The following is an 18,732-nucleotide window of genomic DNA, read 5'->3' as shown; positions in this document are numbered from 1 at the left end:
TCGAACGAATTTCGCAGTGGTCTTGGAGGTGGTCCAGCCGTCGACCCTAGCATGAACGGCACAGATGAGTGCTGCTGCTGTACCCTAGGCCTGCTTCCTGTGGGCGAATTCAACGGTGGAGTAGGAGCAGCTCGGGCTGGAGGGCCATCCTTTTCCTTGCCAAAATGATCTCGCCATCGGTCCGTCGCGGATTTGTGGCTGCGGAAGCTATCGATGCTGCGGGCATGTTTGAGAGCCGAGCCTATGCCCTTGCCTTCTATCTTGACTGGCGACGAAAAGAATTTCTCCCTGCGCTTGGATGGAGGTGTGATAAATTCCATGATGCCATGTCCAGTGTCGGAACTGGCGCTGTTGCTGTCGTAATGGTTTCGGTTGAATATGGTGTAGCTTCCGACGCTGATGCCGCCCATGGCCAGATTGCTTGGTTGTTTGTGAACTTCTCGCGCTGGTCGTGACACGATCCTTGTATTACCTGGCCTTACGTTCTCTTTCCCAACAGACTTGCTGCGCCGAGGTTGCTTACTTTCGCCAGGCTGCTTCGAAATGTAATGTTTTCTTGGTGAAGATTCCAGAGCTTCTTCGAGTTGTCGGAGATCTGCCGCTGAAGCACGCAAACGCTCAAGAGACTGTTGTCGTGGTGCGGCGAAGGCGCGACCCTGCAGTCTGGATGGGCGCGTCATGGCAGCAGCAGCCACTCGCCCCGGCGAAGCTGAACTTTGAGCAACTTGAGTAGAGGCCTGGGATGTGACACGCTTGTGGCTGCGATGATGTGTGCGTTTCTCCTCGATCGCTGCAGCAACCTGAGCCACAGAGTTTGGCAGGACATCTAATGAATTCTGCTTCCATGTGAGATCTTGTGCAAGTTATCGTGGTGGTTTGCTTACCATGTGAATGACGATAATGGGAAGCTGAACAGACAATATTTTTCTGTGGAAATTTTTTCTTAGTTTCGGAGCAGATCACAGTGTCGAGATGCATATCACTTACGTGCGAGACCCTCCAACAGTGACATTGAGGAAATATCGTACTTCAAAGAAATTGCCTGGTGGATGTTAGAGCTTGTCAAACCAAGAAATTGATAGATAGACATACCACATTTCACAGTGGCATGCCCTCGTGGGATCTCAAGGTCGCATGTTCTTGTGATGGATCCGTATGCTTCGACGCCGGTCCAGCCATTGGCACCTTGCTTCATGCTGTGCTTGCTTAATATTGATCGCTCATTGCTCTCAAATATTCTTGCTTGGCTAGCAGACTGTTCCAAGGTAGCTGCTGCTGCCTTTGTCATTGATTAGCCACGAGCGATGGATGAGTGATGGGGGACGCGACCTACGTGTCTATAGCACAGTATGTCCCTTTCTAGACTCAAATCAAGCTTTTTGATGGTCTTGCGACTACCATTGGCAATGTGGATATCGACAAAGATGCTGCTACCGCTCACCCAAACTTGTCGATGTAGACCCGCAGTCATCTTGGCTGTCTCGAGGAGTCCAGATCGTGAAAAAGATTGCTCGTCGGACGCGGTCAGTGGACTCGGCAGTGATCTCAAAGCCTTCTCTGCTGTAACTGGGCCATTAGCGATTGTTCTACAGAGTTTGTTCTAACTGACAGACATACGGTCATATGTAGGCAACACAGCTATGTCCTCAGAGCACCGAACCAAGTACTGCCGGCCTCCATCTTTGATCAGAATGGTAGCACAAAGGACGAATCGAATACGAGCGTGCTTCGAGTGGAAAGGTGGCGGCCCTGTATCCAGAGGTAGACTGATGACAAATGGCAGGCTGGTGAACGAAGGTACTAGAGACCAGAAACAATCGGCGTCCGGGAAGTCCTGCGGTTCGATCATGTTGCGAGGTGGTGGATGAGTCGAGTCAATTAACTCTGTTCCCAGCGACAAAAAAATTGCCTTGCGATTGCTCGATGTTTCTTCGGTCCCAACGAGATCGACTGCTATTCTACCGAGAGTGAGACTCTTCTTGGTGCGTGACTTATCTGCTTCGTCAATAATGACTCTCACGAAGCCCTCGACAGTTCCTCCACCAACAAACAGTGGGGCTGCTATCTGTAGATCAACACCAATGCGAGGATGGCGATGAGTAGGAAATTCGAGGATATCTCGGGGAACAGGGTTTCGAATGAAGGTAGCGGACGGTGTTCGTCTCGATGTATCAGATCCAACGGCATCCAAGCGGGCTCTAACCTGCTTGACAGGCGAATGCGTTGGCCCGCGATAAGGAATGGTTCGATTGGCAGTTCGTTGAACGGATGTGGGAGACGATCTCGAGGTGGTACTCCGGTGATGTTTTTGACGGTCACGAGTGGTTGAGGACTGGCGAGCAGGTATGCTTGAGATGGGTATGCCGTATAGGCTAGAGCCGTCGCGCAGGCTTTCTGGTGTGTCGATAGTTGACTCGGATGCAACCAAGTCATCTTTATAACTAGAGCTGGAGCTTCCAATTGGTTCAATGATCCTGACCGAGCCGGCACGCCTTAATGAGGGGCCTCTCCTAAGCGAACTCTGCCGACTTATTCTAGCGCTGTGTTGACGATGGACGCTTGTTGTCGGTCTTTTCTCCAAAGCATCGACTAGACTGGGCTCAGTAAGTTCTCGAATGTCCGAAAGAGGTCGCATGCCAGATGGCCATCCTTGGTGGCCAGGTGTATGTCCTCGTTCGATGGTAAAGACTGGCTTCTTTGCTTTATCACGTTGTCCTCCATCCATTACCACATTCAAGTGCGCTCAAGGAAGAGGAGTGGTATAAGTCACCCGCTGTTTCTATGATATCGGTATGAGGAAAGAGTATAGAAAAGAAGCTGCAGTGTTTTCAAGATGTTCAAACGAAAGGCCTGCAGCAAGATGCTGAAAATGGTTGATACCACTGAATATGCATTCAAAAGAGATGGTGGTCATCAAAGGCTGATGGAAAGAATGCAGCCTTGGCTTCATCACTTACAATGATTGTGGAAGGAGCGAATTCCTTGTCGTGATTGCTTGTGCCATGATTCTGGCGGCTGTTGCATTCAGCGAACTGTGACACTTCACGTTCTCGTCCTCGGAATGCCTGCCTTAGAAGGCAATTACGAAGTAACACTAGTTCATGCAGCGATTCTCTCTTGTGTCCTCACCTCAGGTGCTCTCGCAACAATTCATGCGACTTGCCAACTACCCAAGTGAGTGGTCGGTAATATTCAATTTCGTCAAATTGCCAATTCCGCAAGGTCATGTGGTTCGAAGCCAGCGACTTCACTGCTTGACAAGCCTCGCACCCATCAGTACATTTGATATCGTAGATTGTGTCTGGCTGCTCTCCTCATGCGCTATGCTGTCAGAGATGGAGGTGGCCTTGTTTCAAGCTTCATGATCAATGTCCCTGAGACAGAAGAGACCATGGGACCGGTGTGTGAGTGGTGTCTCAAGTCCGCGGAGATTTAAAGTTGTTGCCAAGCTACCCTAGAAGATGCGTCGGATCGACTAGGCTCAAAGAAGCAGCTTTTTCCGATGTTCTGCAGGTTCGATGCAACCTCAGATCGCTTCTTCGCTGCAAAAAAGGCGTGCGCGAGTGAGGGGGATCCCGCGGCTTTTGAAGCAGCTCCCAATCGTGGGACTTTTGCGATGCCACATGGCCGCCGAAGTGGCTGCCAGCTCCCTTCGAACCGGACAGCGCCGACAAGAGACCGTGGGCCCCTCCTTCTCATCACCTGCTGCTAAGGTGACAGGGCGCAGAGAGGACCGGAGCCGGGCGACCGTTCACTCCTCAGCGCATGACGTGCCAGACGAGGGCAAGTTGCAAGTGCGGAGACTGACAGAATTTTCTTATTCTATGGGCTTGCTTAATTCCCTCTTACCACCTGCCGTTTCCATTACCCAACTACTTACCTCACCAATTGTCGCTCACTTTTCGCACATGCCTTGCAAGCTTATCTCCCACGATTAGCAATCTTTGACACGCCTTTTTACGTCTCCCCGCCTTTCGACCTATTGCACTGCTATCTCCGCATCCCGCCTGCGCTATCTGAGGGGTATCTCCAGCTCGGCCAGAGGGGTACCTGCAGATGGGAGATAACAACCACAGCACCACACAAATGGCTGCTTCCGACGTAGCCAGCGCTATCAGAGACAATGGCGATGCCGGGCAAGAGGCCACTCCGAGCTCGCTCGAGTCGACTCCCGAGCCTTCCACCACTGAGATAGTACAAGACCAGGCCCAGCCGCAGAAGCGCAAAGGAGGCCGCAAACCTGTACGTCGTGACACATTCCCATATCTCATCTCAGACGTTTGTTGGAGATAGACTCGTAGCATCTTGTAACCGTCACACGTCATGGCCTTGCTAACCCAGCCAAAGATCTATGCCACATCCGAGGAGCGGAAGCAAAGGAATAGGCAAGCTCAGGCTGCATTCCGAGAGAGGCGCACCGAATACATCAAGCAACTCGAGACCACCATCAAGCACCATGAAGAGACACTGCAGACTTTGCAGCAAAGTCACCGTAGTGCGGCTGATGAATGTCTCATGCTCCGTTACAAGAATTCGCTTCTTGAGAGAATCTTGTTGGAGAAGGGTTCGTTATTAACTACCTGGGCCATCGCTGGGACCCCATCCTGTCGTCGATCCAGCTGACCATTGTCCAGGCATTGATGTGCAGGCCGAGTTGCAGATGAAAACGGGCAGTCCTGCTCTCGGACACTCGTATATCCCCCACCATGCTCCGTCGTCAATGGCAGCTGCTCCTCTGCAACGCACAGCACTGAACCGACAGCATGCAAGACGTTCCGGCCAGGTCTACCCTCCACGGATCGGACCTGGCGCGGCAGCGCAACCAGATCTTTCCTTTTCTGCTCGTTCCCCTCAGGGTCATCCCACTCCGTCATCACATGCGTCCTCACCTACAGCCTTGTCTACTCAGTCACCTGCTGCTATGCAACCCGGAGCTATGACCCCACCAGCATCAGTAATCACTGGAGGTCAACAGCAACAGTATGGAGTGGGTCAGCCACCCCGTTCGCGCTATGTCATGCAGCACCCACCTCAGCACCGGGGTCCTGCCTTCTCGGCTCCCAACGGAGTATCTAGCATGTCCGAATCGACCAGTGGAGTAGCAGGCAATGCATCGGCATTCTATCCATCGCCATTCCAAAAACACATTGAACAGCTGGGCAAGTGGTCCCGATCCCTCTTTCGGGCTTGCTCGATAGAACTTTGTCGTCCTAGGTTAATCTCGTGAGTACAGATCAGGAGTACGACTCCCAACCAACATCCTCGTCGATGCTCGAAACCGAATCCGAAGTGAACGAACAAACCCCCGTCCAAGCCGCCGAGCCACCGCAATGCCCTTCCTCGAATCCCTACCAGGGACAACACGCTGCACAACACGCCGAACACCACGGGCCTGCTAAGAGCAGCAACCAAGATCACGACCGAGCCCACCCAGGCGAGGGACAGATCCCGGGAATGAACCAAATCTTCGACCCCTACGACCCGATGCTTGATGCGGATCCGTTTGGCTTGTCAGCAAGCATGCATTTCTCGACCGACTATGGCTTTCAACACCCACCACAGAGGTAGAATGTCGAGCTATTCACACAAAGGAGGATACGGACCGATTTGATCTGGGGTGCTTCTATTCTGGCTGGTGGATTTCTGGGCGACCTTATTGCACTCAGGTCATCATGCGATGCGTCGCGAACAATCACGAAAAAGAAAAGTCATGGTGTATGAAATATGGGAAGGATGAACATAAATGTTCATATAAAAAAGTTGTTGTTTTGAGAGGTGGTGGTTAATTTCTTGTTACTGCGGCATAGCAAAGGTGTTTGGGCGCAAAGAAGCTGCAGCTGGGCAGAACCACGACTCTGCTCAGCATCCCTATGGTTCAGCGACTGGTCAGTTGTGGAAATGCTCTGATACATGCGTTCATGACTACTGTAACCAATAATCAAGTCATTGCAATACTGAGCTTTCGAAGAAGGCAACCAGTATGTGCATATCTCAAGCTGCCTCCCTGTGTGCTCAACTGGTTACGATGTAGCTGTGTGACTGCACGACGATTGATAAAAACAAGTGGTATCCAAAGAAAGCACATTCGTCGGGGCTGTCTTCATGGTCACGCTTCAAGCTAGCGAAACCTAGTGCATTATGATAGTCCATGTGTCATTACAACTTGTCGTGATGGAGAGTCCGATGGTGGGGTTGACAGCCTTTAGCTACTAGCATAAGTCTTTAGTATACGGGTAGGTTGTAGAATGCAGTTTCGAGCTGGCTGGTGCAATTCATGTCTTGATCGAGAAGAGGGGCTTGGTATGTAGTGAGACAGGCGACCGCGGGGTTGAGGTTTAGATATGACTCCCTGTAATCCGACCTGGAGTTTGCAAGAGCAGTGCCCTATGCAAAATCGCCTGGCTATGTCTGATCATCAAGATCATACATGCATTTGATATACTCGGTATGCTGCAGAAATGCAAGAAGACGCGAGTGGTCGCAGATCAAAGTGAGCCTAAAACCCTCTGAAGTCATGATGAAAGCCTTCACAGGTTTACGCGAGAGCCCACACAAAGCCAGAAAAGAGCAGCCAGCGAGAGAGCACGGGCCACACTTTTCGAACGCATCCATCTCTGCTCTCTCAGCGACGGGGAGTCTGATATCGCTCACCACACAGAGACAGATCAAGACAAAAAAATGGCTTCTGTGGCAAGCAAGGTACGTCTGCCACCACAATCCCTCGATCCGCAAATTGCGCGCAAGTCGGCAATTGCACCAGAAATCGAATGTAGCTCGCCAGAGCTCGACACACGCCTTTTTCGTAATTTTCATCGCAATGCACTCATGCTGACCCAATTCCTGCGTGCAGAACCTTTACGAGCTTCTGGGTATCGCAAAATCGCAACATGGTCACCTGACGAGCCTTCTAACAACGAACTTAACCAGGCAACGACCCGGAGCTCGACCCCAACAGAGAGCCTGAGCCTCCTACCAAGATCATCGACAAGCCCGTCCAGCGCGCCGGCAAGCGCAACGCTGGTGCTGAGGGTCCCTCCAACGACACTCCCAGACCCGCTGCCGGTGGCCGCGGTGGACGTCACGCCGTCTTCACTGGCTCTGAGCAGGGTAAACTATGCCTGTCGAACCCTCGCCCACAACCTCACCCACTGACACCATTTCGCTGCAGCATTCCGTGATAAGGGCGCAGGTGCTTTGAACAACAGAGCTAAGCCTACCGATGACGGTGTCCGCCAGGACCGTCACCCCAACCGCACCAGAGACGTCAACGAGCACCGTGACATTGGTGGCAGAGGCCGTGGACCCCGTGGTGCCCGTGGTGGTGTTAGAGGCACCCGCACTGCCCGTGACGACAAGCACGACCGCACTGGACACGCCGGTAACAACGTGAGTTTGGACTGGCTGCGCATATCATGAAACCTAGCTCTGACAACACATTTCAGGACCACGCCAAGCAGGCCGGTGCTGCCTGGGGCCACGAGACTGGTGATGCCGAGCTGAACGACGAGAAGGCCGCTCTTGCTGACGCCAAGGCCGAGGAGGCTAAGGAGGGTATCGTCGCCGATGCCACCGTCGCTGAGCCCGAGACCCCTGCCGAGGAGGACAACGTCAAGTCCTACGAGCAGTACCTTGCCGAGCAGCTTGAGAAGAAGGCCGCTCTTAACAACACCTTCGAGGCCCGCAAGGCCAACGAGGGTGCCTCCAAGAAGTTCCCCGAGGGCAAGGCCTTCGAGCGTGACGCCAACGAGAACTACGTCGCCCCCTCCGCCGCCAAGGCCAAGAAGCAGAAGGAGCGCAAGGACAAGAACATCCTCGACATTGACCAGGCCTGGAAGGAGGACCAGTCCCAATCCCAGGACTCTGGATTCCGCGGCGGTCGTGGTGGCCGTGGTGGTGACCGTCCTCGTGGTGGCCCTCGCGGCGGCCGTGGTGGTCCTCGTGGCGGTGCCCCTAGAGGCGGTGCCCCCCGTGACAGCGCTCCTCGTGCTCCCCGTGCTGCTCCCGTCAACGTCAGCAGCTCCTCGGACTTCCCTAGCCTCGGTGCTTAAATCAGCTCAACCCCTTGAAGAGAGCAAGGCCGTTGCTGCATATCGGCCCTCAACACATAAAAGCAGTCATGGCAAGGATCTGGAAAGGGGAACGGTCAATGAATCTCTGTGGTGGAATCATATGCCCTTGCTCCAAGCGTGCTGAACGCAACGCATGTACTACTGTCATCAACAACTAAGTCGTCTACCGTGCGAAGCAAAATTGCAATTTTTGAAAGTTAACCTCTTTTCGTTTCACCGGATCTGATTAGTTGCAAGTGATTTGACATGTTTACGTGCTCTTTCGTAGTCTAGTATGTTCCTGGTGGTTGAAAGTTATGTTCTTGTTGCATTCTTACTGGGCGTCCCTCTGCAAAATCTGTTTGCTCTGTCAGAAGGCTGGTAAGAAAGTAGTTTAGCCACCAATTGCATTGCTACTCGACCTCTGAAAACTGGCTCATGGATTGCTTGCAGTTGAGTTAGCGAGTAGACGAAGTCGTACCTTGCAGCGGGATTCGCCGTGAGCTGGAGAAGGGCCAAGCTCGCGACAGCCTGAGCGCAGCTCGATCATCTGAAAGCGCGACATTGATATTGCATATATCATCACAAGTCAACCACATTCCACAATCATCATGAGTGTGAGCCAAGTCGCGTCGCGCAATGTTTCTGGAGTCATATACTAATTCATTTGCAGTTCGTGCCCTTGAACCCGCGGCCTATGCTGCAGTCACTGTTCGTCTACCCGCTACCGCCTTGATTTCCTTCGCGCTCGCTATCTTCTCTGCGCCGACCAAGCTAACACAGCTCCTTCACAGCGTCAATGACGAAGTTCGCATCCGCCTGAAGTGGGGCCAGGAGTACACTGGTCTGCTCGTCTCGGTCGACTCGTACATGAACATTCAGCTTTCCAACGCCGAGGAATGGATTGATGGAAAGTCTGGCGGCAGTCTTGGTCAGGTCCTCATCAGATGCAACAACGTTCTCTGGATCTCGGCGAATAACAAATCAAAGAAGGAGGATGTGGAGATGAGTTGAGGGAGGGTTCCGAACAAGAAACAAGACGCATGAGGACAGACGAACCTATGAGCTCGGCAGGGCTGCTCACAATGATGAAGCTGCTGCATTGAGCATGCGAAATGCCTAGCTGGCTGACTTCACTCACTGGACTGTGTTGACACAATCGCATGCTGCCTTTTCAACATGAACGACCAGAGTATTATGGTAAGGCAAAGATGGAATAATGCTATCAGACTTTAGCTCAGGCGTTCAGGGCGCTTGAGGAAAAGAAATTTTGTAGTCTAGCAAAGGAAGCTAGACACGGGCATGGCATAGGCGGATATGGAACTACTGCAGAATACCAAAAGCCTTGCATTTCTGAGTCGTCACAACTTGCTTTATCTGAAGTGTTCAAGAGACATGTGTTTGATATTCTCAAAGGCCAACTTGACAGAAAGAAGCCTCGGTAGGTGTATATGGCAGATAAGGCAAACCATGTAATGGCGTATTCACATGCAGAGTTGATATAGTGAAATGATGTTGGCTTGGCGGGCGGTCATGAAGCGGGGCGGGTTGTTTTGGGCGTGATGTTTTCGGCGTCAACCAAACACCCGGCTTGTGCTAGTTGGACACTTTGAAGATTGACATTTCCTGTCTTTATCCGCATACAATCTCGCAATCTTGCAACCTCCCTCGGCTCCCACTCTCGTCTCGCCTCCGCCATCTCTCGTACCACCAGACAAACATTTACAAAAGAGGAAGCATACAACGGCCAACATGGGTGAATCCAGGCATGTGCATCTGCGCCAGCCGGCACACATCAGGGGAGGTGCATCCCACCGCTAACTTGGCTCGCTGCTGCAGACAAGAACTCCTGCAATGGCTCAACAGCCTCTGCCAGCTCAACCTCACCCGTGTCGAGCAATGCGGTACTGGGTACGCTCACTATCATCTCTCTTTCTCTCTTTCATCTGCCCATGCTAACCAACCATCTAGTGCGCCCTTCTGCGCAATCTACGACAGTATCTTCCGTACGCACTCTCGCCATCTCCCTTTCACTCCTTGACTCAACTGACAAGCCACTCGCCAGTCGACTTGCCCATGTCCCGTGTCAAGTTTAACGCAACCGCCGATTATGCCTACCTCGACAACTTCAAGATTCTCAGCAATGCCTTCCGCAAGCACCACATCGACCGTCCCATTCCCGTCGAGATGCTAGTCAAATGCAAGATGCAGGACAACCTGGAGTTCCTGCAATGGACAAAGCGCTTCTGGGACCAGCACTACCCTGGTACGCCTGCCTTGCTTCTTTATGAACACACAGCCAAACATATACTGATATTCCGCAACTATAGGTGGTGACTATGATGCTCTTGCTCGCAGAAAAGGACAAGCTGTTGGCTCAGCTCCTGCACCCACACCCAGAGCATCTACTACAAGGCGCGCACCCGCAGTCGCTGCAACCTCTGGCGCCAGAACACGCACTCCTCTGGGAGGTGCAGGAAGTGCTCAGACCGCCGCTTTGACACAGGAGAACAACGCACTTAAGGAGACTGTTCAGGGTCTGGAACGCGAGCGCGACTTCTACTTCAGCAAGCTCCGGGATATCGAACTGCTCGTCCAGGGTGCTATGGAGGCCGAGCCCGAGCTTGAGAAGGATGAGGGTGGTCTTCTGAAGCAAATACAGACTATTCTCTACTCGACTGAGGTGCGTTTCCTTTCTATTGTTCAGACGGATGAACACGAAGCTGACTGACATGCTGTAGGAGGGCTTTGAGATCCCTGCCGAGGCCGAGGATGAGGAGGGCGAGTTGATCGAGGAGGAGACTTTCTAAGTCATGTCAAACCTCGGATGCTCAACACAACAACCCCCCAAATGAATGCATGATCGCCTTAGACTCATGCTTCTGTCATGCAATAACGCCAATACTTTCGTCAACCTTTCCCAATTCTCCCGTTGGGTTCACCAAATCGACGAATACAGCAGGTCTGTGGATAGACAAAAGGCTTTGTGACTCGTTGAAGGAAGAACATTCAACGAGAGAATACACTTTGCCAGTTTTTCACCTCTTTTCTTTTTCTCTCAAAAGATAAACCTTATCGTCGAATTCTAGCATAACAAGAGAGGAGCGCATGTAGTAGATTGAACGAGAAGAATGGAGCTGAATCTCTTTTGCCCCTTTACGTTTTCTGTTTGTTCTCATCACAGTGTACTTGATGATGGACACAACTCTAACCTGAGATCCTATCATTTGTGCCCCGAGTTACTCACTTCAATCCACACAGACATCGACAATCCGGCACTGGACACATGGCGTGCCTGGCAAACCAGGTACGCGCATGATGAGCATGGAACCCATGCGTACAGCTAGCACAGAAGGTGATGAACTTGCTCAGCACATCTGTTTCCTTCTCACCACTCTGGACTTCTTTTGCGCGCATAGGCTCGGGTGTACCCAACCACTGCATGCACAGACAACAGCGCGGCAGATGGCGACCACAGCGTGGGCAAACCGTCCCTGCACTTGCAGCTGGACCTGCAATCCGTGCTGGTTGGGCTGCTCCCTTGGCAGCTGTGCTGTTGCCATGAGTGTGAGTATTATGGTCTTCCTTGGCTAGTGAGTGCTGGCAGTGTGCACACCGAAGCGCCAGTTGTCTCGGTGGAGGCTGAATGAGCTTCTTGCCCTTGCTAGTTACGGCGCGGCGAGTGTGCTGCATGCTGAACTTCGTACGCTCGATAAAGGCGCGCCAGGACTGCATGTGCAGGAAATATGTCTCTTTCCACATTTCCCAGCGAGGATCGTCGACGTAGAGGGGGTTTGTGAAGGCTGTGGCTAGCACTGCGGTTTGAAGATCAGAGGTCCGGCGGATGTACGATTGGAAGAGTTCCATGGACTTCTCTGATAGGCCTGTGAGAAGGATACCTTCTACATTTCCGGTGTTGACCAGAGAAGTGCTCGTTTGAGATAAGAAGGTCGAGATTTGGCTGTCGCTGAGGTGTTTAATCGCAATACCTACACGATCTGAAAGTTTGATGTCTGCGTCGAGTTTGTGAACTACGTCAAGCCAGTCGTTGCTGGCCAAGTATGTTAGTAGGGAGCGTAGGTATGGATCTGTTGCGTCTTCCTCCATCCAGCGGCACATTTCTCGCTGCTCGTCATTCAGCGAGTCTGATGCTATCAAGGCTCCTAACCCAATGTTTTGGATCGTCCGTTCTCGAATCAAGTCACGTAGAATCTCCAGAGCGATCGACCGACGTCCCCTAAACATGGCAGTGGCCACGGCTTCGTAGTAACGCTGCTTCTTGACAAGGTAGTCGCACCGCTCCTTCGTGTGCTCGTGCGAGAAGTTCCATCCACACAAAGCCAGGCAGAGTTGTCGTTGGTCCGGTTTCTCTGTTCGTACTCCCATGAATTCTGGTAGACTGTGACGTTCGAGAATATCCCGTACCACATCTTCAAATTGTTCTGGCACGACATTATGGGCAGACGTTACCCTGTTTGGTCCATTGCCTAATTTGCTCTCCCAAATATTGCTCACGCCAAGGTAGCTCAAGTCAAGGGTCTCCGACGCCATGCCACCGTCCTGGGCCAGGTCTTCGAATCTTTTGATGGTTCCCCATAGCTTGACCAAAGTTGAGTCTTCGGCGACAATCTCAATATTCCGTGTAGGATCGAAGAGGTAGCCTTCTTGACAACGCCTTCGCGAAACATTGGAAAGAGCCAACAGATCCACAACCCTCTCGTTGCGAACAATATGAGGTGCCTTGCTCATGCTATCGTCCAGCCACTCCTCGGTCCTAGCAGCGAAGGCTTTGGTTGATCCGTTTAATGACTTGAGATTACGATGGTCCAGTTGAGCTGGTCCAGAGGCTAAAGTGGGGATCTTGGACGTATAATGCTCTTCCTGCTTTGAGCCCGCACTCTCAGAAGCTTTACGCAATGCTCTAACTTCTTGGGCGACAGATGGATATTGGTCTTTCGGTTCGTATAGTGACAAGGCCGTGTTACAGATAGACAGATCGCCTCGTCCAGTAATGTCAACATGACTGGGACTAGGAGTATATATCAGATCGACGTCACGATTCGGATGCAAGGCCAAGATTGCTTGAGAGCCTCGATCGTCTGTAGAGATCCAGTCAAATGCAATGACTTTATTTGATGTTCTGTCCTTGCGAGGGCTGCTTTCTGGTTCTCGTAGACTGTGCGTACGTGCGACATAGTGAGGTTGTGTCCAGGGATTGCCCCCGTAGTAGTTCACTGATGCTGGCCGCAACTTCGAGTGCACTTTATGCTGCGCTGTATCGTACAACTTGACTTCTCCCGTGCTGGACAAGACGCAGAAACGACCTCTTTTCTGGCCAGAGTACCTGATGCTCCAGACGCTAGTGGTCTGGCTGTTGTCTGTTGCTGGACGAAGATCAAGGACTGCTCCATTGTTAATAGCATCGGGTCCTGTCGCGCTATTTGAGCGAGAAAGATAGCGCTTGTCCCAAACAGTCACGGACGGATCGCCTGTAGAGCCACCCGAAGCGAAGTAGTTTTCGTCCAGAGGATCGATAGCAATATTGTTGACCAGCTTGGTGACACCGCAGTTTCCCAATCCTGCAGTTGTGGTTGACGAGTCTATTCGAAAGATTAGTCTATGTATGAGGACTAGATGCTGTGCTGGTTGGTGCAGAAGCTTACCTCTCAGATCGTATAATCGAATGGTCTGACGCGATACAGCAGCGAGCATCTGTTGCGGATGGTTGGGAAAGAAGCGAAGACTGGTGACGGCTTCAGAGACACATAGTCTGGAATATGCCTCCTTAGATTGAATGTCATAGACAGTCAGACAATTATCGTGTCTAACTCGATCTAGACCAACGGCAAGCAGGTTCTGAGTGTTGAAAGCAATGGTGTTGCATCTTCGCTGGGTCTTGATATTGAAGAGGGCGACAGGATCGGACGAAGCAGAATCATCAAATCTATATAGCTCAGCATTGCCTGATGATAAGCCCAGAGCTACAAGAGAGTCATCGGTCCTTGACCAGTCGAAAGCAGTGAAATTGTTGACTTTCTCACGGCGAGCTATGGGCTTATACTGAACGCCATGTCTCTTCAAAGACTGGGTCTGATAGAGTGTGAGAGCATTGCCGGCGACATCGGCCAGCAGAAAGCGGGCTTCATCAGGAGTCGAGAGAGGAGACCAGCGAATGGCAGCTTCCATTGAGATAGAAGAGGTCACCGTTTGTGCATCTACATACAAGCGTCTTCTTTGCGTAATTGACTGGTTGGTGTTGGCCAAATGTTCTGTTGTTAAATCAAGTAACTAGACTGACCAAGTTGATGGAGGAGCATGGATGGAAGGCGCCCGAGCGGCATGTGAATGCCAAGACAAGGCAAGATTGTGGGGAAGCTCCTGAGCCCTGCAGTGATGCTTGTCGACGCGATGCGCGTCCACGTCGTCCACGAAACTCAACAACCAAACCACCAACCTGGAAGTTTCGTGAGGCTTCAAATGCGCCGGCGCAAACATGAGCACCGAGATGCTCCATCTTGATATGGCCATGGACCTGGACTCGGGCCGACAGATCGATCCCGATGTTCAAGCCACTCTCAGCGACTTCCTCACATACAGCGAGCACCTTCCCTCGACGGTAACGCGCAGTCTGTTCCTCATCCAGAGCCTGAACCGCAAGGCCGACGACCTTCAGCTCGAGATTCACAGCCTTCTGTCCAAATACAGCAACCTTCCACAAGCCACCGCGAATGCGACAGACGCGCCTGATCCCGTTCAGTTGCGACGGGACATCAGCCGTGCTTACGACTCTCTGGAGAGATGCAAGCGCATGTCGGCTGCTGAAGCCATCCGTCTCGAAGAAACAGTCGTCAAAGATGCGACAAAGCTGCAGCTTGTTCAGAGGAAACTGAAAGCTCTGCCTCTCCCACCCGAACGCGATGCCACTCCCGAGCCTGGCCTGACCTCTCCCCAGCTGAGAAGGAACGCCCAAGCACAACAACAGGCCGAAAAGCGCACTGCTCAGCACCGCACTGGTACCGCCCCACGCGTAAGAGCTCAAAAAATCGTCGTCCCTGGCGAGGTTCTGCCACCTCCGAATCCAGACTCTCCTCCGCCATCCGACTTCTCGCCCTCTCCTTCTCCTCCACCTCGCTCCCCCAATCATGATAAATCTCGCAATCCCAACAAAGCTGTTGGAAGGCTTCCCAAAACTCCAAAGCTCCCCAAGTCCGCCACAGAGCCCAAAGAAGCTACACAGAAACCCCCTCGTGTGCGCCTGCCTGGCTCTTCTGGCACAAATGCACACTCGGCCGTCGCGGGCATCAGCACTTCGAACGCATTGATGGCTCTGACCGCTCCGCCTCCAGATGCAGTTCCTGGTAGCAAGTGGTTGCCATGGAAGAGACTGACCGAGTACGAGATGGCCACGCTGCGCAAGAGGATGAAGAAGAATGCAATCTGGCTCCCTTCACCTGCTATGAGGAATCGTGAGCTGAAGAACCTCGGCAGAGGTATAACTGCCATGGAGGAAGCCAAAGGTACGTTCTATGCTTGTCATAAGCCTCTACTCGATACTTATCTTGTCCACAGCCGCCGCCGAAGCCTCTGGTCAGGAGTTTGTTGACGAATTCGACCCTCTCACTTGGACTGATCCTACTTGCATTCATATCACCGACGCACAACAGGCCGAGACTGCTAAGATGCTTGGGCCCGAGTTACCAGACGACAACCAGGATGCTGCGCTTATTAACCGTGGCATGCGTCTCAACGAAGCTAAAAAGCTCAAACGCGAAAAGCTCAAGGCTGAAGAGGCTATAAGACTACAAGAGGAGGCTGGTTTGCAACCCCCTCCTGAGCAGAACAAGGAGAAGAAATCACCCCCAAAGCCACAGCCAAAGCCAAAGTCACAGGCACAAGCACAAGCACAAGCACAATCGCAAACGGGGCCAGCTGAGCCACCTAAGCCGCCTCAGCCTCAGTCAGAGCCAGCTGTGGAACAACAAGAGGTGGTTCAGACACCAGTTGTTGATCATTCGGTACCCACTGCTGAACCAAAGGACAAGCCTGAGCCAAAACAAAAGAAACAATCCAAACAAAAGTCTGCACCTGCGCCAGAGTCTGTCCAACCTAAGGACGCGCCTGTTGCTCCAGTATCCGCACAGCCCGAACCTGTTGCCAAAAATCTCAGTCCGCCAGAGCCCACTCAAAACTCTGAACCTGAAGCAATCACAGAACCGGTCACGACCAGAAAGCGCAAACGCGACGCTGCCACTCCTGCTGCAGCACCACCTCCATCTGAGCCTGTTGCAGAATCACCTGATGTCCTTTCACTTCCTCGTAACGCACCACAACCGAAGAAGATCAAATTGAGCGTTGCTCCTCCTCCACCGTCAGACACACCTACCATTACTATTTCTACTCGTGCCGTCACTGCTGTCAAAGACGCTCCTTCTCCCGGTACGACAGCGACCTCTACTCCGCGAATCTCAGTACGCCAGAGGTCGCAGCGCAGTCGACGCAATTCTGCACAGCCTGAGCTCGAGGCTGCGCCAAGTGAAGCAGCCACTCAGACTCCAGCTGCAAGCACAAGAGCAATGAGGCCGACAACGATTACTCTCAAGCATTCCGCCACTAAGGCTGCATCGGCAGAGCCAGCCAACACACGACAAAGCTTACGTCGTAACTCCAATGCTTCGCTACCAAGCTCTGGGAACAACAAATCTCGCTCTCCTGCACCTGGCAACGTTGCCGGTCCTGCAGAAACCAGTACCGGAAGACGGCCTACTCGCAGAAAGCCGCCTCAGGGGGTCCTTCAAGCCGAGGAAAATGGTACAAAGGTCATAGTAGGCAGACCAAAGGGTGCTTCGAAGAAAAAGAAGAAAGAGGCCAAGGAAGAGACTGCCACTCCTGCCATCGAAGATGAGCTGATCGACCCCGATGAGCCACGCTATTGTATTTGTGGAGATGTCAGTCACGGCACCATGATTGCCTGTGACAACGATAGCGTAAGTCCTATGCTCGACCATTCTTCTGCCGGTGTACTGACTGAAACATGGCAGTGTGAACTCGAGTGGTTCCATCTCGAATGTGTCGGCCTCACAGAGCTTCCCGGAAGGAGGGCCAAGTGGTATTGTCCAATCTGTCGCGAGAAGCTCAAGGTCGGACTGGACAAGAATGGAATCGTCGGATGAGTTCGGGATATTACTAGGAAAGAGACCTTGGGTTCATTCGCTCACGGCCCAGGAGTGGTGTACTTTACGATAACGACTTCTCGATACCCAATAGCAGCTCTTGCTTTTTGTAATGATAATTATCAGCACAACCCAGCGTAGTCTCTCGCCCTACTTTGTTATGTACCAAGTGCCTCGCTACGTTTCGGTCAGAAGTGTCACCCGAGATCTGCAGATTCGCAAGCCTCAAGTGGTCACGTCTTGGGTGCCCTACTTATGCATGGGGCGTGGAAGCTCGTGACTTGTAACATGTTGGCCGAGTGTTGTCGAGTCGTTATCCTCCAATCGACTTGGTGCGCTGGCACATCCATCATCTTGCACACTTCGTCCCGCTTGGCAGGTCCCGCATGTGACGCTGCTGTGTCTGGCGATTCGTCTGCCACATCCATCTAGCACAATGTATGTTATACATCTCGCTCAATCTAGCCCTGAATTCTCGTATTTCTGCTGCATTATCGTGAGGGGTAAGAAGACTGCAAGCAAGTACGGCAGAAGGCTGCTCTTGGTGCGTAGCCATTCACATGCCTGAGCATTTGATGATGTATATAAACGAACGAGTATACCCGTTTTTCATGTTTTGCTTTTCTCAAATTCAGACAAACAATATTCTCATCAAGCTATCAATCTCGTTTTGCAGAATCAACATGCCTTCCTGCTCTTGCACCAACTGCTGTGGCTCTTCCGGTTGCAGCAACTGCGGTTGCTCTTCTTGCGGAGTATGTTCAAGATTGAAAGATATCACACTTAAACATCGTACTGACCTTTGAAAAGCACTAAGTGCAAATCCTCCGTGGCTCGCTTGATAACTCGAGACTATTGCTGGGTTACTGTATTGATGGTATGCTCCATGTCTCCTGCTGTTGTTCCAAGCTGAATCTCAACAGTGGACGCTCATTTATCGGCATCACCTGTTTTTTGACCAACAATTCACGTATATACACTGAATGATGAATTGAACGACACTTTAAAGAGCCCTGTGCATTCCCTGGGTTGCAGAATGTATTGTGCTTCAAGAATACTAGCATCGAGTGATGATATTTTGGCGGACAGGGTCACGATATTCGCAACATGACATTGCCTCGAATCCATTCGCATCGCCTTCATCTTACTGTGCGCAATTGCTTGCAGACGTAACATATTGGTCTACCTCACCTAAATCGAGGACTTGGACTGTATTGTTGACACTCCGTGTGTTCAATCGAGCTACTTTGACGTACCTTCATCCCGCTGCTGGTAGTAAGATCTGATTAGGAGAAAGGAGATAACAGCACCTATCGCAGGGCTGGAAAGTTTGATAAACCTGTTTCAGCTGTTGGAGGGATATTTGACGTAGGCGGTAACAAGTTCCAACTTCCAAGTATGATAAGGTACGGTACTACCTGTCTGTTCGAGAATCACAAGCGTCACGGGACGTCGTCGTCGCAAGCCAGCGCGATACACATTCTGGCAAAACGGCTCGCGGACGTGCCTTGTGA

At 51.9% G+C, this 18,732-nt stretch overlaps 7 protein-coding genes across 7 annotated transcripts; 5 read left to right on the top strand and 2 right to left on the bottom strand.

The window, feature by feature from the left end:
- Positions 1-551: 551 nt before the first annotated feature.
- On the bottom strand, positions 552-2,635 carry M437DRAFT_43697 (uncharacterized protein; the record flags this gene model as incomplete). The annotated part of the gene is made up of 6 exons (XM_041020786.1): positions 552-836; positions 885-927; positions 988-1,042; positions 1,093-1,279; positions 1,334-1,560; positions 1,618-2,635. Coding segments are annotated over 6 exons (1,815 nt in total), but the record flags the coding sequence as incomplete, so codon positions are not given.
- A 1,421-nt stretch (positions 2,636-4,056) lies between these two features.
- Positions 4,057-5,568, top strand: M437DRAFT_73685 (uncharacterized protein; the record flags this gene model as incomplete). The annotated part of the gene is made up of 4 exons (XM_041026080.1): positions 4,057-4,242; positions 4,348-4,564; positions 4,635-5,159; positions 5,234-5,568. 4 exons carry the CDS (start codon positions 4,057-4,059, stop codon positions 5,566-5,568), a joined length of 1,263 nt encoding a protein of 420 aa, XP_040881784.1.
- A 1,110-nt stretch (positions 5,569-6,678) lies between these two features.
- M437DRAFT_73684 (uncharacterized protein) lies at positions 6,679-8,048 on the top strand (the record flags this gene model as incomplete). Its single annotated transcript, XM_041026079.1, has 5 exons — positions 6,679-6,699; positions 6,851-6,869; positions 6,928-7,107; positions 7,169-7,386; positions 7,443-8,048. 5 exons carry the CDS (start codon positions 6,679-6,681, stop codon positions 8,046-8,048), a joined length of 1,044 nt encoding a protein of 347 aa, XP_040881783.1.
- A 667-nt stretch (positions 8,049-8,715) lies between these two features.
- M437DRAFT_44469 (small nuclear ribonucleoprotein SmF) lies at positions 8,716-9,062 on the top strand (the record flags this gene model as incomplete). Its single annotated transcript, XM_041020905.1, has 2 exons — positions 8,716-8,759; positions 8,843-9,062. Coding segments are annotated over 2 exons (264 nt in total), but the record flags the coding sequence as incomplete, so codon positions are not given.
- Positions 9,063-9,800: 738 nt separating this feature from the next.
- Positions 9,801-10,858, top strand: M437DRAFT_73683 (microtubule associated protein; the record flags this gene model as incomplete). Its single annotated transcript, XM_041026078.1, has 6 exons — positions 9,801-9,814; positions 9,888-9,959; positions 10,020-10,054; positions 10,114-10,314; positions 10,379-10,731; positions 10,790-10,858. 6 exons carry the CDS (start codon positions 9,801-9,803, stop codon positions 10,856-10,858), a joined length of 744 nt encoding a protein of 247 aa, XP_040881781.1.
- Positions 10,859-11,291: 433 nt separating this feature from the next.
- On the bottom strand, positions 11,292-14,234 carry M437DRAFT_44170 (WD40 repeat-like protein; the record flags this gene model as incomplete). The annotated part of the gene is made up of 3 exons (XM_041020867.1): positions 11,292-12,812; positions 12,987-13,648; positions 13,712-14,234. 3 exons carry the CDS (start codon positions 14,232-14,234, stop codon positions 11,292-11,294), a joined length of 2,706 nt encoding a protein of 901 aa, XP_040881780.1.
- A 340-nt stretch (positions 14,235-14,574) lies between these two features.
- M437DRAFT_44217 (uncharacterized protein) lies at positions 14,575-17,218 on the top strand (the record flags this gene model as incomplete). The annotated part of the gene is made up of 4 exons (XM_041020874.1): positions 14,575-15,565; positions 15,618-16,048; positions 16,571-17,032; positions 17,087-17,218. The coding sequence occupies 4 exons, from the start codon at positions 14,575-14,577 to the stop codon at positions 17,216-17,218; spliced, it is 2,016 nt and encodes a 671-aa protein (XP_040881779.1).
- Between the last annotated feature and the right edge of the window lie 1,514 nt (positions 17,219-18,732).

The sequence above is a fragment of the Aureobasidium melanogenum genome (assembly GCF_000721775.1).
Source record: "Aureobasidium melanogenum CBS 110374 unplaced genomic scaffold scaffold_5, whole genome shotgun sequence".
Taxonomy (NCBI): Eukaryota; Fungi; Ascomycota; class Dothideomycetes; order Dothideales; family Saccotheciaceae; genus Aureobasidium; species Aureobasidium melanogenum.
The sequence above is the reverse complement of the archived record's forward strand: the minus strand, read 5'-3'. Positions and strand labels throughout refer to the sequence as shown.